This window comes from Clytia hemisphaerica, unplaced genomic scaffold (assembly GCF_902728285.1).
Source record: "Clytia hemisphaerica strain Z4C2 unplaced genomic scaffold, Clytia hemisphaerica genome assembly, whole genome shotgun sequence".
Lineage (NCBI taxonomy): Eukaryota > Metazoa > Cnidaria > Hydrozoa > Leptothecata > Clytiidae > Clytia > Clytia hemisphaerica.
The window spans coordinates 489,160-514,650 of NW_027103587.1; the positions used below are offsets into that span (position 1 = coordinate 489,160).

The following is a 25,491-nucleotide window of genomic DNA, read 5'->3' on the forward strand; positions in this document are numbered from 1 at the left end:
ACAAGCCTAACTTTTTAATTGTTCGTGTTGCTTCTTTATTGTTCTTTCCTCAACTGTTCTAAATGTCTTTAAGAATATCATTTTTTTATGTGAAATTGAAAAACGCCTAGTTCAAAGTTAGCTTGTCTGGGGTGAGGATGTCACTATTTTGCATTGAGAAGTGAAGACATATTTTCATATCCTAAAAGGTATGTTGTTTATTATAAAATAATAAACCTTCCCAGTTGGCACACAACGTTGTTTTAACGTTCAAATAACGTTATTGGGACATTATGAATGTCACATGGATGTTGTTTGGACGCTGTGTGCCGTCTGGGTTAGCAAGGAATACTTTCGAAGGCTGGGAAAAGTAGCCCGATAAACTGATTTCTCTATTCATATGATGACCCCGAAATGCTACACGCTTTTTTTTATAAGAATGGTGTAAATCCATATCATCATGGATATTCTTAACTTTTTTGGGAAAATCATCCTAAAAAATTCTTACAGCATTCTTAGGTTAGGATCCTAATTCAGACTAGATTTTACATTTAGTAAATACGTCTCAAGCATAAAATGGCATTTTTATGTGAAAGGAGTGAGCCTTACTTGGGGGTAATTGATAATTTATAATTGAAAATGCTCTAAAAATGGCATTCTTAGCATGAGTAGCAAAATTCCATGATGATGATACTCTTAGCATATTCTTAATTTTTTGGCCATTTTCATCATGGACATTCTTATAAAGTGTATTCTTATAAAAAAGCGTGTACCTTTCTCAAGTGCCAAATTCTCTGCATGTTAAGGCGATTACAAAGCAAGGAATTTGGACACCCCTTTCTCACAGAACCACTGGGACCTCTTTGGAAAAATTTGGCCAAAATAATGTCCCTAGTGGAAATTCCTCCTCCAGTTTTTGTCCCCATTGAAAATAATCAAATAAACCAATCCTCACTGCAAAATATTTACTAAAAAATGTTTACTTGGGCGATGAATTTAATAATAAAAATCAAAAACATGAAGCTTTGGTTATTCTTTTTATCATTAAAATATTTACTATTCAATATTTTTTTTCATCCCTACTGAATTTTCTGACTTGAAAACGAAAGAATTGAAATCCCCAGCCATAAGAAATATGGGGAAATATGGGAATATCAATCCCCATTGAGATTCAGTTAGTTATTTTTATCCCCACTGGCTAGAAAAATCCTACCGGGTCTGTGAGAAGGGGGTGTTACAATTTACTAAATTCCGAAAGTATGTACTACTGAAAGATCTCATGAACACAGACCATTTTTTCTTGCTTTGAAAGTTTATTTGCCAAAAACGTTAGGAGTATGTCTCGATACAATCTGCAGCCTAACCAAAAAAGGTTGTAGCTTCTCTGTACTCATTGAAAAGATAATAAGGAGTGGAATTATAATAAAAGGGAAGAGATTGAAATTTTTTTTGTCTCTCTCTGCTCGCAGATTAACGAGTTTATGTATTCGAGATAAAGTGAGGGGCACGGTATAAAGAAAAGTTGACACGTCTCCAAAATCACCGTCCACTTTGCTCGATGACGGTAAAAATACCGTCGTCTGTTTATGTGAGTAAAGGTGATATAGAGCCGTACATCAACTATCAACTTTGTTTTGTATCGATCTCACTTACCGTCGCCCTCGATATCCTCCGATACATAAACTCGGTATTATATCGAGACAGACGTAAGAACAGAAATGGATTCATTTTAGAAAATCTTTTAGTTTTAGGCAATGCGCTGTGGTCACCGCTGTGGTCACTGCAACCTTTTCAACAACAAAATCTGAAGTACAATAGCCGTCATCATAAATTGAAAAGTGGAAAAAATCATCGTGACAGGTATTTAATACACCATTTAACACACACGCAGTCGCGCGGTCAGGCGTGTGGCTAGGCTTCTGCTCATCCTCTAGCGAAAAAAGTTTCTTATAGGAAGTATAGGTCTGCGAATCAGACTAGCGTGTGCCACTTTATTATTTAATTTACCACCCTAAACTCGATCCAATCCTATTTTTACACTTTCTTCTATTGTCTTTAGGGAGAAAAGAATACTAGGACGGTTTTAGGGTGGTAAAACGGACGAAAAAATGCTCGTGCGGCAATTGGCAGCTACGGTAGAAAAGTAATTCTATTTTAATCACTTCACTAAATACGAAAGTATAAAATACACCATGGAATTTTCACTTCAATGCTTCTCGTTGTCAAAGCAACCACTGCTTTTATTTTTTAACCCCTTTTTGGTGCGTTAGCATATCCCTGGCATCTGGCATACCATACACAGGAAAAAACTTTCGATTTCCAAGGGTGGAAATTCAATATTTTTGGGTTGGAAATTTTGGTTTTATAATTGAATGTTGGAAATTTGAGCGATTACCTTAGGCTGATTTGGAAAACGTAAATTACCAATAGGTTTTGTAGAATAAACCAATGCCCTTGAAAAATCAAGTGAAAAAAAAAACAATGTAGAAATGACAATTTTCCAATGCTGGTTGGAAAAGATGACTTTTTGGGTGGGAAATTTTCATTTTTCCAAACAGTTTGGGAGTTGAAAAAAGCGTCAAAAATCGATGTTGGAAATAAGATTTTGTTTAAGATTAAGACTTCGGATTGAAAAACTAGTCTTTTTGCGTTGGAAATGTGTGTTTCTCCAAACAGTTTGGAAAACGTAAAAAATTGATGTGGAAATTACGTTTTTGTACCATTTTCTACGCATGTCCTTTGAGAAAACCACAAGCGATCTTTCGTGCAGAACTGTCGTGATGTATAGCTAACCTAGATATTAGGCTATAATGTGAGCAGTCAAGCTGTAAGTTTCCGTCAAGTGAAGCGTCCCTTCGGAGAGGCCTTGGTCAATCGCAGTGAGTTCGCTCAGTAAAGCACATAGGGTACTTGTGTCATAGTTTCAAATGGTGCCCTGCTGAACTGTGTGAGTGATCTAAGATCAACCACGTATCTGTGCGAACAATAACGAGAGATTGACCGGGAGCCATCGAGCCTAGGCTAGTGAGTGACTGTTCACAAAAACAAAAACCTTGTTTAAGATCTCTATTTTTCCACATCTCTGTCACCACTTTTTGGATTTTGGCTTTTTTCAACCTGGATTTTTGAAAATTCCAACCTTTTTTAGCTTGGATTTTGGCTTTATTCAACCTGGATTAATTTACTTTGGATTGTGGCTTTTTTCAACCTGGATTTTTGAAAATTCCAAGCCATGGAAAATGCAAAATTTCCATCCTTGGAGAGCAGTGTCCCAAGTTTCCAGGTTGGATTTTCCATTGGATCTTATCTATTTTCCAACTAAGAAATCTTGAAATTTCCAGCCTTGGAAATCAAAATTTTTTTCCTGTGATAGGCGACAGCTTTTTTCTCAACCTTTTTTGCCTGAAGAAAAAATTACGTCATAAAAAAGTTTCGCGCGAACAAAACAAAAGTTGATGGAAGTTCAACTTTTTTCAATCGTTACACGTCAATTTTGACCAATGGGGAATTGCTCCATTTTTCAACCGACCAATAATATTACAAAAACGTTAAAAAGTTTTTGCTCATTTCGTGCGAAAGTGGAGACCGGCCTTAAGGGCTCTGACCATAGTTAAAAATCAGTGTTTTAGTTTAATGTCGATATTTTGGCTGAAGGTTTCTTTTAGAAACAAGCAAAAAACTGCGTTTACAGAATTGCGAAATATTAATTCCTTCGTCAGATATTTAGTATCAAACTTTTTGTATCTAAATCTATCATTTTTTTAAATCAAAACTCTCTTATAAAGTATGCATCATGCTAATTATGGCAGAATAATTACAAAGTCCATAGAGATTTGTTGTAGTAGTCATTATCTACATAATAGCATCCAAAAATTTAGCATCGCTTACACATTGGATTTCGAAGTTAAACAGTATTCACCATTAATAAAAGTAAATTCCCATAATAGTAATGAATCATTTATTACTTTTATGATCATAAAATTAGTCAATTTATGCAATGATGTCATTAAGAATAATCGACCGCCCTGAAGGCGGTCCCACCAGTTTTGTATACGGTGAAAAATCTCATTTTCTCGAAATCGGTAGGCCAATTGTCGCATATGAGTGCAATACTGAGGAGATTACCTCCGAAATATATTAACCGCGTGACCAAATTTAATAAAACGCGGGAAAGAACTTTTGCAAGTCACTCAATAGTTTTTAACGTGTAATACTCTCGGGTATCTAATTACTTTTGATTGAAAACAATTTACCTTTCGGTAATTAGTTCTTACAAAGTAAACAAAGGATGGCGAAAAATATGAGCATATTTATTTTTCTTATAAGCATCTACTTTATAAGAATTAAATCAAAAACTCTTGATTAAAGGCAATTTACCTTTCGGTAATTAGTTATTATGGACATGGCTAGAACATTAATTGTTTTCTGAAATAAAGAAAATACAATGGTCGTTCTCCACCGTTTGATGAGTCATTTATCCATTGTCTCTTATAATTCCTTGACGAGACTAACTTTGAGACCCCAAGATACTATTTTCAATACAGGAAGTTTGGAGCTGGATGGGTCAAAATCAACCTTCTCCCCAAATTTTATTTTTCATTTTGAAGAATTCTTATTCAGATGCTCTTTAAAACTTTCTGTTTACAATAGTGACTCCCTATCACTTTCAAAACTTTTCAAAACATCTTTATAGGCCCTTTATATCATACTTTGTCCCGGTTTGAACTCTGGTCTTTTTGAAGAATGTGCATTCTTTTGAACCAGAAAGCCAACTGTGACATGTGTAGAATTGGTTTTTTAATTCAAGAGTATGGCAAGAGAGTTTTTTAAACTTTCACTTTGAAATTGTCTCTCTAAATCTATATATTAATAGCCGTAGTCTGTATGTGTGTTTTTTGTGTGTCACTTTCGTTTTCGCAAGCAATGTTTTTGTTCTTTTAAAAGATGACTTTTGCTTCTTGCTCTACAAATGTGTTAAATCAGATTCGCGCCGTTTTAGAAAGACTTTGAGTTGTTCGATAAGTTTGTTTTGATTGATAGATTAGACTTTTTCTTTTTTTTCTCTCTTTTCTTTTGTTTTATGTTTTCGAATGTAATTAACGACCTTTTCTGATTTGAGACATTCGAATTCGAGGCTCGGAAAACACGAGTTAAAAAACACGAGTTAAAAAACACGAGTTAAAAAACACGAGTTACAAAAAACACGAGTTACGTTAAATGTGACGTCATCAATGGGAAATTATGACGTCACAAGTAGATAATTTAACTCGTCAATTTATGGTGCACCTTAATCTTACGAGTTAATTAACTCGTCAATTTATGGTGCACCTTAAATTGACGAGTTAAATTTTCATGAAACCAAGTTGGTCAAAAATTCTAAAATTCAGATTAAAATAGGCATACATTCCGAAAGCAGCCGGCGAGGTGACCTTTTTTTCCAATGTGTTCTGAGAGTATGTTACCCGGGGGGGGGGTACTTAGGCAAAATGGGTGCCGGGTATGTGCGAGCCATAAGGGTACCTTTTCTCATTCCTCAAAAGTCTCTCAAAGGGGTATAAATTCAAAAGTTAGTCTCTGAAAGGGTCCCAAAATCACGAAAATCAAAAATTTCTCTCTCAAAGGGTCACGATTTCCAAAAATGTTGACCAAAATTTGGTGAAAATCAAACCAAAATTTGGAAAAAATGGACCAAAATTTAGGAAAAAGTCTCTCAAAGGGTCCCAAAATCACCAAAATTGTGTCTCTCAAAGGGTCGATTTTCGATTTTCGGCTCGGACATACCTGTCACCTCGCAAACCTAGTACCCTCCCCCCCCCAGGGTATGTTGCATCTACAAATTTCGATCTGTTCTGATAAGATCTTGAAAATTAATCAGCTAGAAATAATGATGTGTTCTGACGAGACAGGGGTATAAGTGATCAAATGTGTTCTTGTTGTCTAGGTAACCCTAGAAAGCTTCAGAACACATCTTTTAAGGAGACAGGGGTATAATCAAGAGAAAATTGACGTGATATTGTTGCCTAGTAACCCTAGAAAGTTTCAGAACACATCTTTTGTGGAAAAAAGCAAATATCTTACAAGTATATCATGGCAAAATGTTATTCCTAGATTTTAGAACACATCCAACCATAAAGTAGTAATAAGTTTAGGGAGACACATAGTGCGATTAAGGTTTCCTAGAAATCAGAACACATCATTTGTATAAGATAATTGAAGGTCATAACATGTGGTCTCCTAGAAGATAAGAACACATATTTCTAAAAAATCTTTCCGCCGGCTGCTTCTGACATTCAATATATTATTGAATTGAAAATTATTAGTAGGCAAAATAGGTTCATTACGAGTACAATTGAAAAATAATTGTACGAAAAAGTTTTAAAATGTTTTGCTAAAAAAGAATATTTTTAAATGACGACATAAAAAGGAAAACGGTTATTAAATGAATTAAAAGATTTATTAAAAGTGACAATGAATAGAATTATTTTCAGGAATCGTAACCTCTTTGTTTAAGTTCTATTTTTTGCATTTCCCCTTAGCATTTGAGCCAGCCTAAATACTTTTTGTCAACTTCTGTCTCAGTTAAAGACTATAGAATACTATGAGAGAAAATTACCATTCCAATAGTTTTAAACTAAAAATAGGCACAAAAAATAATTTAACCACCATTTTAGAATTTTTGACCAACTTGGTTTCATGAAAATTTAACTCGTCAATTTAAGGTGCACCATAAATTGACGAGTTAATTAACTCGTAAGATTAAGGTGCACCATAAATTGACGAGTTAATTAACTTGTAAGATTATGGTGCACCATAAATTGACGAGTTAATTAACTCGTCAGTTTAAGGTGCACCATAAATTGACGAGTTAAATTATCTACTTGTGACGTCATAATTTTCCATTGATGACGTCACATTTAACGTAACTCGTGTTTTTTGTAACTCGTGTTTTTTGTAACTCGTGTTTTTTAACTCGTGTTTTTTAACTCGTGTTTTCCGAGCCACTTCGAATTCTTTTCAAAACAAAAGAAAATCTTTTAAACAGAATCTGTTAAAGAAAAGAACAAATATACAAGACGACTTAAAGTCGAAAATTTCGCATAATACTTGAACATCAACGACGAAGACGCGTGATACGTGACTCCTGCAGCATTATGCATTTTGAATGAAGCGTTACACAAAATATATTGTACACACAGGTCATAGATACCCTGTTTTTTTAATGAAAAATCTCAATCCATTAAAAAAAAGATTCCTTTAAAAATGCGACTAAAGAATTCTATTCTATAAAGCGTAAACAAAATCTTTCAATTCAGAATAATTCAGAGAACTGCAATATACTTGAGAAAAATAATTTGTAAATTTTTTTGAAAACGAAGAAGAAAAAATGAACTTTTCATTCTTTGATGCCAGAAACCTCATTTTGTGCTTTGAAGGAACTTGTGATAAAGACTTCTTACTTGCGTAAAGTTTATATCAACTTCTTTTTATAAACAGTAGAATTTATCTAAAATTGAGAAAAATTGCTAGTCAGAAAAATCTGTTGTATACTATCTTCGCTTTCTGATATGAATGATGGTCCACCACCATCAAAATCATTGGACTTTTCCAGAAAAAAATTGAATATGGGGGGGGGTGAAGGATATAACATTTTTTGGAAACCCAAACCCCCCCCTGGACATTGTGACTTTTGATCCCCCGGACAGCAGGTCTAACCTCCCCGCCCCGGACAAGCATCAGTTGATCCCATCGAGAGCAAGTTTACTCCCCCCCAGGACAAGGCCCAGGACAAATTTTGTAGATTTTTTACTACCCTCCCCCACCCCCATGTACAGACATTTTCTGGAAGAGCCCATTACAGGCAAAAAGCAGTTGAGGACACTCATTTTTTTATATGCATACGGTAAATTTCGGCTGAAGCTCACTATGCTTAAGTAAATCTCAATATTGAGACTCAAATTATGCTTAACCCTATGCTTGGTAAAAAAATTATGTAAGTTTAGATAGTGTACATTCTCAAGAGACCAAGTTGTGTTATTTATAAGAGATTAAACAAAATAAAATCACCAATTTTTCGAATTTTGTTTGTAATTCTCTTCTTCATTCTTCTGTTATTTTCTGAAGTTTGGGAAATTATGATTCTAAAAATTTCTTTGGGTGAGCCTCAAGGTATGCTTAGCATATGCTTAATTTTTCTGGAAATTTGAGCTTCAGTATGCTTATCCCGGGGGGGGTACTTAGGCAAAATGGGTGCTGGGTATGTGTGAGCCATAAGGGTACCTTTTCTCATTCCTCAAAAGTCTCTCAAAGGGGTACAAATTCAAAAGTTAGTCTCTGAAAGGGTCCCAAAATCACGAAAATCAAAAATTTCTCTCTCAAAGGGTCATGATTTCCAAAAATTTTGACCAAAATTTGGTGAAAATCAAACCAAAATTTGGAAAAAATGGACCAAAATTTAGGAAAAAGTCTCTCAAAGGGTCCCAAAATCACCAAAATTTTGTCTCTCAAAGGGTCAATTTTCGATTTTCGGCTCGGACATACCCGTCACCTCGCAAACCTAGTACCCCCCCCGGGATGCTTATAAACGTTATGCTTATAAAAAAAATGAGTGTAGTTGAGCTCCAGCTCCAGCTTCTGCAATGCTGGACAAAAGGTTTGTAGACTTCTGCAATATTTGCAAAATACTTCAATATCGACCAAAAACAAGTTCCCAAGAGGCTCTGGGTGCATTCCAAAGCTGTTCAAAGTCTTTCAAAGTCACCCACTGCAGTCTAACCGCAAGGGCAAACCACAAGGGCTTGATTAACTGGCTTACACCAGTATCAAAACGCTGATTTTTTGCTTGTGGTTCCCTCAAAAGCAATTCAAAAGCAATGCAACGACTTCAAAAGTGTTTTTCTTAACTTCCATCCCCTTTCAGACACATTGAAGAGTCATTTTGCTCTATTTCTCATCATTTTTTACTGAAATTCCATTTGTCTACAACCTTTTGTCCGGCATTGTGGACTAGAAAATTGCAGGGTAAAAACTAGCCAACTTTAAGCTTTAAAGAAATAATACTCCTTGAGATTAAACTTTGACTCCTTTATAACTGCTTTAAACTGCATCCCATTAAACAAACCCTCCCCAATCTCTTGCCGATTATCCTGTGAAAAATATATAGGGGAAAGATTCCAGAAAAGTAACAAGAATCTTAGTGCGGAAATGGGAATCTTATACAGACAACGTACCATGGTTCAAAATGAAAATCCTAATTAGCAAAAGGTGTATCAAGATCGGTGAAGTTTGATTGAAGCTCAATTATTTTGATTTATTACCTTGTTGCCTATTCTTTTTACATTCCGAAGGCTTATTAGCAGACACCCACGCTAAAGCTTAAAGAGCGAGCCAATATCTATCATCCCATCGGGGAGGAAAAGCTGGAACTTTTACTAATCAAACTCATCGATTCACCAATCAAACTTCATCGGATAAAAAACTGTCATCATTAACGAGGGACCGCTGTACATTGTGCAGTGGTGTACGGTGGGGCTGGATCTAAATGTCCTTTGTACGGCGATCTGCGGCGATGAAAATAGGTTAATTTGAAATCTGCTGTATTATCTGTACACCCCACCTTACCCACCGTAAATCACCGTACAATGACAATGTACGGCAGTGTCTAGACAGGGTCGTTTCGATTATACAAAAATGGTTGCTGAATTTCAATTGACATGATTTCTAACAAATACCGTGAGATCGGGTAACTTGCATACGCATAGCCCTCAAATGAATGAATGACCCATTTGGTCATTAAAATACAGGTCATTAAAATACAAAGTTAAACCAAAACAAAAATGGTAGGCTAGAGCTGCAAGCGGAGCTGCGTAGTTCATTTGTTTTGAAATTTTGCTGCTTTGATTGGTCAGTCATTTGATGGCTGTGCCCAGTTAACCACCACTGATGCAAGTTACCCGACTTCACGGTACTTGCTAAAACTGACTGTTTGTCACAACTAGTTTCACTATTAACACATAACTATCTGGTGAAAAAAGGAAAAAAAGATCATACCTGTGCTGTTTGTAGTTTTGGTGAAGAAGAGAAGAGAGGGTTAATAATGTTGTTGTTTGTTTGGAAAATTAACTCTTTTTTGTACTACTTACTGGATACTGAGCATGATCAATTTATTGGTGCATTCACTAACTACACAAACATAAAATACTTAGTAGTAAACAAATATTAAACCTCTTTAAACACTCTACAAAAGACCAGAAAATATGATAAAAATTTATACAGCAGCAGCAAGTTTCAAAATCAAGCAGCCATTAAAGTTCTCACAATGAATGTTTACAAAGGCTTGGTTACACTTCTTGCACTAGCGTATTTTATTTATTAAGAAAAGCCCTGTTTTTTTATCACTTTTTATCCTTGGGAGTGAGTCCACCTTTAGAATATTTACCGTAGTACGCCCGCAGCCAAACGCCCACGCCATAATTTGCGCCCTAAAAAATGTCTCGCCAGATAAATAATAATAAATAATACTACACACATGAGAAATGAAATATAAATACAAGATGGCTTTGTGTGTTGGACTCTAAGGTTCCTTTTTTCTGTTGGGAAATCAAAGGAAAACCACTGCGATAAAATGAAAATTCTCCATTTTTCCGTCAAATACAAATCTCAATAACTTCATGAAAAAAACTGAAGAAAGGATGAAATCTTTTACAAATGCTTACCTGGTCTTTCCTCTTTAAAAATATTCCAGTTTGCTCAGCTAACACTGCCCACATTTCTCACAGTCTTGCAAATTCCAAGGGATATGAATTCCATCTTTTCATTATATCCATTACATTCTTGTCAAAAGAGTGATTATTTTGAGTTGATATCTCAAAAATAACAACTGTAGATCTATCACCAAGCCATGCACTTTCCAAAGAGACCTCGCTGCCTGTCCCCACGCTTTCGCTTGTTTTCAAAACAGAGGACTGAAAACCAAGGAAATTCCGATCGTATCACGTGGCCCAACCGCTAGCCGAAATCGAAAGTGAAAATTTGCTTCACCGCGCATGCGTAAAAATCTGAGATGCGCGAATAAACGACCGTGCAGCCAGACACACGGAAGGCTATCGTAATACTTTCGCTAAGCGAAATTAAAAATAAAACATAAGAATCATGAGACAAGTTTGTTAGAACAACAGCAACATTAAAAATACATTCAAAAGGCGGTAAAAACTAGAGTTCTTTCTTCGTAAAAAGGGACCTTTAAACATCTATGTCGATAATTATTTTGCTGTAAATCTAAGTAAATCATTGTTGAATTTGAAAAAATATGACGAAGTTATTTTATAAAAACCAACATAGAATTGCGCTATCACGCTATGGCTGCAAGCTGACTTTCGGCCCTGCCCCTCGGACCCTTAGCAGAATAAAGAGGAGAAGAAACAAGGGAAATTGTGTGAATTTTAATTCACTTTTTGGGACTAATTTGACCAAATTTCTATCTTTCTATCTTGACATCAAAGTTTTCCTAAACATCAAAGAGTCAAACTGTTTAAGCCACCTTCCCAACATCCAAAGGACTTTAAATGCGTTCAGCAAACAGCTAAACCGGTGTGCGACGCCGGGTACCGGCTAGTCTATAATCTATAGACTAGTAAGTTAAGGCTATCACAACTGCATGAAAAAGTTTAACGTGCGCATGTAAAGTTTAACGAGTAAACAAACTTTTTTCAGGTTTTTGAAAAAGATTTACCACACTGAAAAGACGTAAAAACACTCTAAGTGAGGTAAATTATTTTGAAGACCAAAAGAAAAAGTTTGTTTACATTGATTGACATTCAACATTCATTCAACCACTTTTGGATTCAACTTAAGCGTACATCATTCAACTTTTTTGTACTTTTCCGGTATCTTGTTTTACTAAGTTAAGAAGGACTTTCTCGAGTTACGACCATATGATGGTATTTAAAGCTCAAGAAGCTCTATAAACAATAAAGGTAGTTATTGATAAAATAAAAGACAAAAATAATTAGAGTTAACAAAAATATCAAATATACATTTGAAAACTTGAGCAAAAAAAACAAATTTCTTTTCCGGAAAAAAGAATTGAAATCATTGCTGAAATGAACTTCTGACTAAATTACAGTAGTTAATATTCAGTTTCAAAGACAAGAAACAAAATTTGACATACAAAACACTTTTTCTAGTCAATGAATCAGCTCATCATCATCATAACCAGTCTGCCATTTTGTTTGTTTTGATTTGCACAAGTAATAATGTAATTCGTGTTATATCATACACTGTTTTGATTTGCATTTATAACACTCGCTTCAGCTTTTCAAAGCCAAATCAAAACTAAAATTGTAATATGTAATAATGATAATACCATATAACGTAATATGAAAATATGTATACTACCGTCCCGGAAAAAAACCGAACATTTACGGAAGAGACTAACTACGGATATGCTTACGCGACAACAAAACAATTCGCAAAATTTTGAGATTCCAGTCCAATATCTATGCGTGAAACTATGAGAGCCTCCTCGTCGCTACGCTCCTGCGGGGGCAATAACGGCTCCCTATTACTTTTAAAACTTTTTAAAGTCTTTCAAAGTCACCCTCGAATGTCCAGCCACGATGGCCAGCCACGATGGCTAAAAAATATCTAAAATATAATTCTTCTAAGATGTCTATATATTAATACGCTAAAACGTGTGTGTTTACAACGTTTTGTAAACAAGTTTTCAAAGCTATAACAAATCTTTACAAAATTTCCTTTTCGTGGCGTTGAGCCATCATCTTTTTGCACTTTACTCAGATCTCCTACCACTAGACTAACTTGAGACGCCAAGATACTATTTTCTATACAGGATCTTTGGAGCTGGGCGGGTTAAAATCAATTTTCTTCCCAAACATCATTTTTCGTTTTGATAAATTCTTTTTCAGAAGCACTTTAAAAATTTCTGTTTACAATAGTGGCTTCCTATCACGTTCAAAGTCTTTCAAAGTCACTATGGAATGTCCAGTCACGATGGCTAAAAAGATCTAAAATATAATTCTTCTAAGCCATTTACTTAATTGTGGTTAAAAATTTCAATGCAATTGTATCTTTTTTCTCCTTTCTTCCATAAAATGAAAATCGTATCATTATTTCGGCAGCTATCTATTTTTCTATTCATTGCAGGCACGACGGAAGCTTTTTATATCTGGTACGGCGAATGAGGAAATTTAAGCGATTTTATAGCGATTTGACCGACGAAGAGGAAAACTTCGGGTATTTTTGTGAAAATCTGGTACGGCGGCCGCCGTACCTGCCGTACCCGTTGCGTCGTGCCTGCATTGGATTGGGACACGCAGCGTAGTGATAGTTTAAATCTAAAATTGTTAAAACCTTTTGCACAATTGAAGAATCATGTCATTTATTTTGAAATAGCTAAGTTTGAATGGGTAATTAACCTCTTTGTTTCAAAATTTCTTTACACTGTCCGCAAAGAATTGAACTATTTTAAATTTTGCGGAAAATGTTTCTAAAAAGATGTGTCAAAAGTAATGACTGTTTTTTTAAGCAAAATCCAGATGAAAAATTGAAGAAAAACCACTATTTTGAAGATTTCGAGACAAAGAAGCATTTACAAAAATTTTCCGCAAAAATTATTATTGTTAGGTAAAAGTTAAAACATCTACTGCGGAAATGTTTTCAAAATGTTTTTTCTTCGCCGAAACTAAGCTCTTCAAAGTTGAAATACTCTTCCTCGCAAAAGTCTTCATTTTCTTCTTCATCAAATTTTTTCAATGCAATTTTTGAATTTTCAGATTCAGGAATAGTTTGTCTAACAGAAAATGTATAACATGCCATAGTTTTGTTGGTTACATCAGTCAGAAAACACATTTTAAACACAGCAATTATGAAAAATTCACTATGGTCAGAACCCTTAACACTTGAGGACACGAGCAGTTTTTTTTCGCGATGGTGCAATGCAACATGCTCCATCCCACCAATCTTAAACGCTTTCTAGTGTCTCCACCCCATTGATTCTTTTAATAACATTTGTGCTTCTCTCACTTTTGTCCCTGGGACAATTGGACCAAAATTAATTCGTTTCAGGTTGGTGGGATGGAGCATTAGATTAAAACAGATTAAAACAGATTAAAACAAGAGTGCTCGATACCAATAATCCAAAAATCAAAGATAGAGCTTCCATAAATCAAATATATTTCATTAGCAAGTTAAAAAATTTTCTACACATTACTAATAGTTTTATGCTGCTTGCAGCAACAATCATCAGATGTAAATGAAAATCAAAAACATACTGGAGGCTCCACACATACACTCATTTTGTTTTACAAGCATACGGTAAATTTCAGCTGAAGCTCACTATGCTTAAGTAAAGCTCAATTTTGAGCCTCGACTTATGCTTAACCCTATGCTTCAATCAGGGACAAAATACTTGGCACAAAAGGGAAATTCACCGGGGTGTTTTGAAACCACAATCGTTTTGTAAGTGCTCTAAAGTAGGTTCGAAGGGTAGAGTTTTAACTCTGAGTTTTAACGCTAGACTTAAGACTAACGACCTTAGGATCTGAGGATCCAAAAGTTTAAAAATGGTCCAGTAGGGCTTGAAATATAGCCTAGAAACCAATAAATCCCTCCCAGATCGAAATAATCGATGAAATCAAGTTGAGGGCCTGAAATTGACATTCTCGCTCGAACTTCAATTTTCGAAAAATGGTAAATTAGCCAAAAGTGCAAATATATTATGGCACGGATTGTTGGTAAAAAAATTACGAGGGGAGAGGGTAAAAATTTTCGCGCATTTTCCTCTCTCTTTAATCTTGAGATAAATGAAGACATTTTATTGTTTTAGAATGTTTACCATATGATTTCGAACCTTTATAGTGTTTTCCGGAACACCTGGAAAATATCCGGACACACCCCGGGCAGGTCTGGGTGCAATCTCAAGTCGTCCGGCCTAGTGCCGATGAGTTACGGCACTTATGGGTATACCGACCAATAATAGCCAGTGGCTATCTAAGTCCCCGCCCGTTCGGCTATAGCTAGTGACGTCATTTTAAGGCTTTCAAGTATATCCATGCTATACTATAAGAGAGTACACTCTAAAAATTTCTTTGGCTGAGCCTCAAGGTATGCTTAGCATATGCTTAATTTTTCTGGAAATTTGAGCTTCAGTATGCTTATAAACGTTATGCTTATAAAAAATGAGTGTATTTTGATAATTCTGTTGAGTTCGTTTTGTCTTCACATCGAAAGGTGTGGTTGTGTTGATACCATCGGGTTTTAAAAGAGTTTTCTGCCCAATGTAGTTGACTCCTTCGTTTTCCTGTGATTTTACAGTGCATTGATAGATTACTTGTTTTTCCTGGCATTTTTTCCGTTTAGTGGGCAGGAGTTCTTTTTGGGGCAGTTATACATTTTGTCGTCAACAGGGGTTTCCTCAGATAAAATGTTCTTGTCATGAGAGGAAATTATGCTCGCGACGTTCGGTAGACAACTGTAGCTTACTTTAAGGTTGTTTCTATTAAACAGTTTTTGGAACCTGTGTTCTTTAGGCAAGTTTTTATCGATGATTTTCAAGAATTTCTTGGCTACGTTCGCTTTTACATTCAAACTGTAGGGGCGATCGTTTATTTTTGACAGTTTGTTTGCAATATTCGATTTTAGACTTGTACCCACTTCGGGCATCGTTGTAGAAAGGGGCAGCACGATCAAAGGTATCTTTGTTTGAAGATATTCGACTGATGTGGTTCGCGATCATACTAGGTATTTGGTTCGAATCAACATCAACATAAATTGGGGTGCTGTTTGGTTTTGCGTAAGGTTGGTATGTACCTGTGTTGAGATCAAGGGTTACGTCAAGAAAATTTTCGACTTTTAAGTTTGTTTCAATAGTTGATTTTAGATCGAACTTTTCTTTGAATGATTTGTCAACTTTTTTCTTGCTTCTTTCTAGCTGGCTGGTTTTTTTGTGCAGTTCAACCCATCATCTCTGTATAAGCCACTTGTCTCTATACCAAATTCCTCTCCGAGAAAGTATAAGATGTAGGTTATCCCATGAGTTCGCATAATTCTGCCTCGTCGTAACTCCCCATGGTAACATCGAAATTTGGATCCCCATTCTTTTTTACCCATTGGTTGCTGTTTGTGAAAAGAAGAGATCTACGAAAGTGCATGATGATTTGGCGATGTTCCTCTGGGATGTCGACAAGTAGTAGATGCGTTAAGTAGCTCCTTTGATATCGATGGGTAAAATTCTTCTATATCGAATTGAGTAAACATGCATGATTTTTTGTCGTTAATTTGTAAAAACCATTCATTAACGTCTTCGGTGTTTTGCCATTGGATAACTTAAGATTTTTCTCTAACGATTTTGTTTATGTTTTCAATTATCACTTTGCTCACCTTTCCGAGTTCTGATTTGACTGGGTTGATCCAATCGACATTTCGGGTTGTTGGGAAAGTTTTCTTTATGATCCTTAATCGTTATGAAAGCTGTCGATTTTGCGAGACATTTGGCTTGAAAAATATTTTAGATTTATCTAATTCTAAAGCCACCAGGGTGATTTCATTTTTGACCTCCGTTCTAGGAGCCACACTGTATACTACAATAATGGTCGTAATATTTGAGAAAAAAGGGAAATTCCCAAGAAACGATTTGAAAGCGCTATAAATTAGGTTGGAAGGGTAGAGTTTTAACGCTAGAGTTAAGAGCTTAGGATCTAAGGATCCAAAAGTTCAAGAATGGTCCAGTAGGGCTCATAATATTGCCTGGAAGTCTATAAACCCCTCCCGAATAGAATGACTCGAATAAATTTATCAACTAGCCCAAAAGCGACTTTCTCACCCGAACTCGAAATTTTGAAAAACGAAGAAATAAGCTAAATTCTCAATAGAATTTGACCATGATTGTATTAGATTAGTTGCAAACAAATTCGGTAAAAACATGCTTGCCGTTGCATGCCTAATACTTTTCGTATACCCAAGGCAATAAACACCCCCTTCTCATAGACCCGATGTGATTTTACCAGCCAGTGGGGGTAAAAATAACGGAACAACACTCGATGGGGATTGATGTTCCCATGTTTTTTGTGGCCGGGGATTTGAATTCCATTGTTTCCTAGCCAGAATAATAAATATACTCCTAGAGTATAATTTTGCATTGAAGACGATATTTTGGCCAATTTTTTCAGTGTGAAGGGTTTCCCGGTGGGTCTATGCGAAGGGGGTGTCAATAAGAATATTCTTTTATGAAAAGCAAAAATAATAACATCTACATTATTCCCAAGAGAAATAGAAAAATACAAACATTTTCTCTTTGATTAGAACGCGTTATCTATATCATAATACGCTTAAATCCTAACCCCCCCCCTATTCTAGACTAGCAAGCATCTGTCTTTCCTTGGACACAGGAACGCGGGAATAGTGCTTATAATAAAGAGTTCTTATAAAAAATAGAAATCGCCGCGGGAGAGTGGTTGGGAAAGACAGTGAACATATAGAAAAATAGATCCTATTGCAAGTTTAATCTGCAGCGAAATACAACGACGCGGTTTACTAGCCCTACCCCTATTCTCGCATGAAGATTTTTCGCTAGCGATTTTGAAACACGGCAATTCTTTTTAGCGCCTTTTCTGTAGAAAGAAGATCACTTTCAATTTTATAATTTTCACAGCCTTAAAATGAAAACCGTGAAACATGTATCCTTTTTTCATTTTGAAATATCATATTTTCAAATCTATTCAAAATTCAAAGTCTTTCAAAGTCGCCCTCGAATGTTTACACACGATGGCTAGCCACGATGGCTAAACTATACTCCAAGCATAAGAATAGTTTTATAAGATACTCCTGATTGAGCTGAACACATACTTGAAATCAGCAAGGTTTATGTTTTTTATATAGCGTAGTCACGATTTTTGAAACAGTAGAAAAAATATTAATCATCTTCATTTTTCTTTTTCGTTTTGACACTTTGATGACAGTTTATTCTCTGGATTAAGAAATGGCCAGTGAACGAATTCGAGTCTTTAAAATGGGCTCTTCCAGAAAAAAAAATTTACATGGGGGGTGACTTTTGGCCCCCCGGACAATAGGTTTTACCCCCCGGACAAGCATCTGCTGACCCCCCGGACACACCAAATTACCCCCGGAAAGAGCAAATTTACACCCGGACAAGGCAAATTTTGATGATTTTTTGCTACCCCCCCCCGGACAATATATCCTCCACCCCCTATGTAAATTTTTTTTCTGTAAGAGCCAAAGTTGAACAGAATTTTCTTCGAAAATTTTAGAAAGATTCGAGTTATGGTGACTACTTTCTAGCTGAGGGGACCAATATTTTAGTTCGAATTGTAGAAAGATTCGAAAAGCATAGGTTCGAATAAACCAGCCAAGGCTGGAAGGTCAGCCAATAGAGCTTAGCTAGATAGCTTTAATAAGTGGGTTGACAGATGTAAGAGATGTACTGAAACAGAGTAGACTAAAAATGTTGAATAATGTACAAAATGTGAAACATTTGATAACTTGATTTAAAATTTATTTAAAACAAGCCTGAGAGCTCCTCCAACCCCCCCCCCCAACCCATTGCATTGTAGTGCACTGTTTCTATGACATCAAAGAATTAAAAGCTATAGTTCATTACTACAAAATAAAAGAGAAACATAAGTAAGTAATTAAACTTTTTGTTAATTTCATTCAGGTCAGTTATGATACATTTTTTCTGTTGGATGTACAGTATGTGGCCCCCAAAACGGCGATTTCAAATCAACAATATTTCAACAATATTTTTCAAACACTTAAAGATAGGTAGCTTTTTTCTAATGGCCCCCAAAACGGAGGTTTGAAATTTTAGCGATTTCTCGAGATATCTTTAAGATATAAATACAAAATTTTGACCATAGTTTTGAAATATGATTTAGAGGGTTTTGGGCATAAATTTATTTGATAAAATTTTTACAGTATACCCCTGGTTGTCAAAATGCAGGTTTGGGGCCCCCAAAACGGAGGTGTAGTTAAAATCAAATTATTAAGCCCAGTGGTAATAGGGGGAAAAACTATGAACATATTTGTATTTTCCCTTAAATTTACGACCCGATGGATGTAAAAATTATGATTTTTATAAAATATTTCAAGATTTTCGATATTGAAAAGTCCAAACTGAAAATTTAGAAATTTTCAAAATGACAATTTTGATTTAACAACGTCTTAATCAAGTTTTTGAAAACAAATCTCTTTTGAAAATAGTTTCATACAAAACAAAAATGGTATAGAGTAGAGCTGCGATCAAAGCTGCGTAGTTCATTTGTTTTTAAATTTTTCTGCTTTGATTGGTCAGTCGTTTGAGGGCTATGCATGTTAGCCTTCACTGATGCAAGTTACCCGATCTCACGGTAGGGGTAGGAGTTTGTAATTTCAAATTTTTGCAGCGGCTTGGTAGCACATGCCGGGCTCAGAATCACTGACAAATAAATTTGGTGGTTCGAGCCGGGCTCAAATCAACTGTTTTGAAAAAGTTTTCGTAAAGCATTTTGAGCATTCTCCATGTTGCAGCTTGTATCGCGGTTTTGTCTGATTTTGCAAGTTTCTTTTGCCTGTTTCTCCTGGTAAAATTGAACTAAAAAGCTCAAATTTTGTACGCAATTTCAGCATATCATAATGATTAAAAAATAGACAATAAGGACATTTTAGATACATATATCTATGAAAATTAAGCCATTTCAGTCCAAAACGGTCAAAAGGGCTTATCAGTGCCACCCTGTCAGACACCATCTTGAAATAGCCTCATTTTGGGAAAAACATTTACTGAATTATGATCTGCATCTGAAAGTGAGTCGCTGTACAAAATTTCAGCCAATAACTCTAAATTGTTCAGTTTTAATGGACATTTTTATATACAAATTTTGCATTTTTAAGTGCTGCTGAGGCTGCAGCAGATGTGGTTGCAGGAAAATTTTTTCGAGGCTGGTTTCTTTTTAATTTTACTTTTTATCATTTGTTTTTGCTCCCTTTAGTTAGAGCTTTAACTCAATCATGTTTGTTAAAGATTTTTCAAAAGTTTTATTTTTACATTAAATAAGTGTTCCCGTTTCATGTCAGACACATGTTTCATATTAGTTTGTTATATTGTGCTAATATAAGCAAAAAAATGTTTTTCTTTTCCTCTTTCTGACCAATCTTGCTCCACATTCATGCCAATTCAATATAAGAAAGCTTGTAAATTAAAATTGACGAGTAAGCAAACTTTATCACTCTTATTTAGAAACAAAACTTTTAATGCTGGGCCTTCATGCCCTTGGGCTTCTTGTTTTTTTTTAAACAAAATTTTGAAAAATTGAGAAATTTAGCTTTTCCATTGAATTTTTGAGAACGTTCAAATAAGATTGAGCCCCCTTGAGTTTTACTGACAGCTAATTATTGAAAGTATGACGAGGACTTTAGCCTTTTTGGTATTACAGTGAATGAATGAAATAGCTGAATATTTTTTAAACTTTTCTTTTTAGCTTACCAATATGCAACAGCAACAACAGCCAAAGAAGATTCCAGCCTTGGGCCGAGTTGCTGCACTAGGAAACCTGTATTCAGCACATTCGGAAAAGTTTTATCCAGCAGTTAATTTATTCTCAACAGAAGTTGCCGAAGATCATTATAAGGAAACAGAAATTTCAAGCACAGATTTGCAGTACAATGCCAGCAACTCAATAACTGAGAAGTTGAATCACTTTGACATTGGAGGGGAAGTGAGCTTGAGCCTATTGGCTGGAATGATAGAATTATCCGGCTCAGCTTCTTATCTAAGTGAGGAGAAAGAAAATTCAAATTTTTCTGAAATGTCATTGCTTTATTCAACATTAACAGTCAACCACGAAATTTTCAGTATCCAAAGAATGAAAATTAATGAAGAAGTCCTGAACGACATTGATGGTGCCACACATGTTGTTGTTGGAATTGACTGGGGAGCGAGATGCAACATCTCCTGCCGTTATGAAAGAGGAGCTAACGAAACAAAGCAGGAAGTCGAAGGCAAATTAGGAGGTCTCCTAAAAAAGATGTCGGTTGAAATAAAAGCTGAAGGAAAAGCAGAATCAAACGAGAAAGAAAGCGCAGAAACAAACTCGTTCAGCTTCAATGCCAAATCAGATGTCCTCAAACTAAACCAAATCCCAAAAAACTTCAATAAAGCTGTAGAACTTGCTGTATCCTTGCCTGAACATGTCAGAGAAATCAATGGTGGTAAAGGCATACCTATTGATTACTTCTTGTTACCCTTGGATGTTGTGGCCAGAGTATGCAAAAAGGAACTGAACAGAACTGTTGTTATTAATGAAATTGAAAATGACATGATTCAACGTTTCAAGCAAATCAAAAAAGAAATGGAAGAGGTCAAACTGGATATCAACACATTATCAAAGACTCTTGACCAGAATGATAACTGGTCGTCTGTAAACCATAAAAGGGTAGTCACTAACTCTCGCAACCAGCTAGATGTACTCAAAGGTCAATTCCAGTCAAATTTCCAAAGGGCATTGGAGGATGTCAGAGCAGGAAAATCAGAGAGAAGCATTCTTCAGAAGGTCCTGGCTAAAGTAAATGATGTCGAATCTGGTTTGCCATCGATCAAAGGTCTATACAAAAGCACTATTGAAGAGGTTGACTTGATTATCAGTATCCTACAGCCATTTGAGAAGTTTAACGTAATAATATTTGGGAAAAAGAAACACATGATAGGGTCGGAAGGGACTGCTTTTGTTCTCTATTTGCCTGAAAAAATGGAAAGATCGCAAAAGCTGACTGATTTAATAGACTATTTCTATCGAATTGTGAAAGATGCTTCAAAGGAGACTCAACCAGAAACCGAATACGTTATCCAGTTGACATGGTTTAATCCAGTTAACTTCGATTGTCCTGTTATTCGAAAACTGAGAGATGGCAGAACGGTAGAAAAGGATATTTTTGATAAAGAAGCAAAGCTCCTTGAAATGTGCACCGTTCGAGTGGATAATCGAAAAATTACAGATTCAAGCTCTATTGATGAACAAGAGTACGAGCTGAAGATCCAATGTCCGCTTTCTTATACAGCGGCTGAATGTCCTCGACAAAAAGTCTTATGGATTCACGATAAATGTGGAGACGTGATTCTATATCAAGTCAAATCAAAGTGCTTCAGATGCAAATGTGGTATATTTCGTCCACTAGACGCAACGTTCCGATGCAACGATCCAAATCATGGAATGAGTTATTGCAAAGTCAACCATCAATCACAGAAAGAAATAGAAAAACTTGATAAGGATAAGAAACTTGATAAGGATAAGGAAATTACTAACATTTTGATCTTTGGTGAAAGTGGTGTGGGAAAATCGACTTGGATCAATTCAATTGCCAAGTACCTTCTTTATCCTACATTGCAAGATGCTATGGAATCAAATGACAATACGGCCATCATTCCCTCACAATTCTCTCATACAAACGACAACGGAAAAACAGTCAAAATAAAGATCGGAGACTATAAGGGTTATGAAAACGAAAACACACAAACTGGCGCATCAGCCACGAAAAAACCAACAACATACTTGTTTGATTTAGACGACAAGAACCGAATACAACTTATCGACACTCCAGGAATCGGAGATACTGCTGGTATCCAAAAAGATAATGAAAATTTTGAAATGATTCTTCGTCACATAGCGAAATTCAAAGATATCCACGGAATTTGCATTTTACTGAAACCGAACAGTGCTAGACTAGGCATATTGTTGAAGTTTTGTATCGGGGAATTGTTAACCCATCTTCACAAATCAGCAGCTGAAAACATCATGTTTTGTTTCACAAATTGCCGTACAACATTTTATACGCCTGGAGAAACCCTTCCTGTCCTACAACGGTTACTGGAAAACTACCAGGACAGCAACGTCAGAATCACCAAAGAAAATCGTTTTTGTTTCGATAACGAATCGTTTAGATTACTTGCCTGTCTCCAAAATAATATCAAATTTAGTCCAGAGGACATAAAGGCCTACTCAGCAAGTTGGCAAAGAGCTGCATCTGAAACACATAAGTTGTTTCAATATGTTTTCAAACTCAAGCCACATAAAACAGATGAAACTTTGAGCTTGAACAACACACGTAAATGGATTGTTGAATTGAGCAGACCGATAGCTGAGATCCAAGAATCGATCCAACACCGAATGGTGCAAATGGAACAAATAATTGAAATGAGGAAAGAAAAAGATATAGTCGTTGGTAAGGTTATTACTAAACACAATGAAAGAATCGAGGCAGAAAATCAGGAAATGAAGACCATCATGGAAATCAGTGCTACGTTTGCTTGTTTCTTAACAAGTCACTCCCTCGCATTTCATAACGATGGTGTCGAAGGTCACTTGGATTACCTTATTGATGAGAAAACCAAACTGGGAGAAAGAGAAAAAGTCAAAGAATTGAACAAAATGAAAAAGGAGTACGAAACGCAAAAGGAGATCATAGAAAAAGCCATTAAATCGTCTACTATGCAGAGAACTAAATACGATATTGATGTTGAAGGTGCAGCAAAACTTAAAGAAAAGCTTTTTCAATTAGAATACAATGGTCAAACTTTCAAAAAGTTGAGCGAAGATATTGCAAGGGGAGAAGATACTTACCAGCATAGAGAGGTTGTGTATGTTAATCTACATGGTCAACGCGGACATCTGACAGGAGACAGAAAATAGAGCTACGGTAAGAAGTTGTTAGATTAATTTTCTTATAATCTTTGCATTTAATTATTTGTTGGGAAAATTTGATGGGAAATTTTACCCCCTCCCCTAGGAAAATTACCCCCTTCATTTTGATCAACATTGAAATTCAGTATACAAATCACAAACTAAAAAAAAACCTTTTTGAGAAACTTATTCATTGATCAATCTTGGACATCGAAAGTAGTGTTATCGTCTCTGCCTTATACAAAGGGCCCCCTACTAAGTATGAGCTTGATCTGTTTGGTTAAAACTTATTTCTTTATACTCGAATGTCAATGCTTATAAACTTTAACCTTAAAACTATCTTCGGTAAACATTAATGGGGGAGCAATTTTTCTTGGCGTCAAACTTCCAGAGGAAAAATTTTCGGGGGCTTTAAAAAGTGTCATCAATTTTAAAAATTTGACTTAGCTCTGCCAGATTATCGAAGCTACTTCCTCTTGAAAGAAATATGAAATAGAAAATGAAAATACTCAAAAAGCTTGAGTTCATGGATAAATTGAACAATCGAACATAAAATTCTCAAACCCTTGGTAAGATTACCAACATTTTTTGCAGTTTGTAAAGCAATGAAAATATAAATGTAGTACCTAAATCAATTTATTTTCATTTGGGTTTACAGTCGGGCCGGTAAAACAGCTAATCAAATTGGCATTTTTCGTAGTCATGGAAAAAAGCACTTGTTAAGATAAAATTTTCTAAATAAAGTAAATGAAATGATTCATCTTTAGACACACGATTTTTATATAAGAACAAACTATCTGATAACTTAAGGCTTCGATGACCAAAATATTAAGAACAAGTTAAGAACACTTTGAGGCTTCACGGACTTTAAAACTACCAATTTATTAGGAAAATATACAAAACTACTCAAAAAAAGGCGAAAATAAGAACATGTCAAGAACATTTTTAGGCTTCGAACTCAACAAGTTGAGAGCATTCGTTGGCTTAAAAAACTTTGGATGTTTTTATATGGAGTTTGCATATTCGTCAGATCGGTCAGATCGTTATTTTTCACACATTTCTTTAGACCTTTAGCGTGGTATGCAGAGAACAACGACGATGCGATCTTCAGGTTACATTAATGCTAATTATTGAAGGAAAATTCCAGGAGATGATGAAATTTTATTTTCATGCTGAGATCACCAAAAGGTGTTTTTCTGCAATGTTTCAAAAACAAGGATGAAAATAAATTAGTGTCACTTTTTAAGCTGTGCAAATTGTTTTCCGCTTTAATTTTATCTATTTTTTGTACAGGCTGTCACTTTCCCGAGTGAAGGAGTAAATGTCACTCCTGCAATTCATGAGTCTTCGACAACTATACGTAGTTTTGGCTTGGACTTGGACTTAGACTTACGCTTAAGTTGTTTAGACTTGCTGTAAAACCCTACTCCCGGGTACCAGGACGCCAATGGAAGCAATGTTGTTATCGGCTTATTGATCGATCGATTGATTGACTGATTGACTGACTGACTGATTGATTAATTTTTTCGTTATTTCATTAGATTATTTTAATCATATTTTAGAATCATGCTGCTACTAACAAAAGCAAAACAATTGGCAACATAATTGATTTCATTTTTTGTTGAGATTCGTTCAATTGAAAGCCTCTGGTTTGAATTTTGACTGCTTCTATTTTCAAGATGTTTTTTTTTTTCAATTTGTTGTGACCACGTTTTAAAGACTCGATTTGAAGTTTTTGTAACTTGTAAACAATAAATACTTTCGAGCTCTGTTTGAGGGTTTGTGATTAACTCTTCAGGTGTTCTTAAGAAAAATACACCAAGAGTCT

At 35.5% G+C, this 25,491-nt stretch overlaps 1 protein-coding gene and 1 long non-coding RNA gene across 2 annotated transcripts in view; one reads left to right on the forward strand and one right to left on the reverse strand.

Moving 5' to 3' along the window:
- LOC136801401 (uncharacterized) overlaps positions 1 to 10,928 on the reverse strand; it is a 33,326-nt gene extending 22,398 nt beyond the window's left edge. The window contains exon 1 of the long non-coding RNA XR_010845852.1: positions 10,692 to 10,928. This is a non-coding gene — a long non-coding RNA (uncharacterized lncRNA). The remainder of the gene's footprint in view (positions 1 to 10,691) is intronic.
- LOC136801399 (uncharacterized) lies at positions 98 to 25,276 on the forward strand. The gene is made up of 4 exons (XM_067058036.1): positions 98 to 188; positions 1,725 to 1,839; positions 20,469 to 23,679; positions 24,957 to 25,276. Exon 3 carries the CDS (start codon positions 20,478 to 20,480, stop codon positions 23,670 to 23,672), a length of 3,195 nt encoding a protein of 1,064 aa, XP_066914137.1. The 5' UTR covers positions 98 to 188; positions 1,725 to 1,839; positions 20,469 to 20,477; the 3' UTR covers positions 23,673 to 23,679; positions 24,957 to 25,276.
- Positions 25,277 to 25,491: the final 215 nt, after the last annotated feature.

Bases quoted from the DNA above. Each gene is read 5' to 3' on its own strand.
- LOC136801399 (XM_067058036.1), top strand. From the start codon at position 20,478: ATGCAACAGCAACAACAGCCAAAGAAGATTCCAGCCTTGGGCCGAGTT.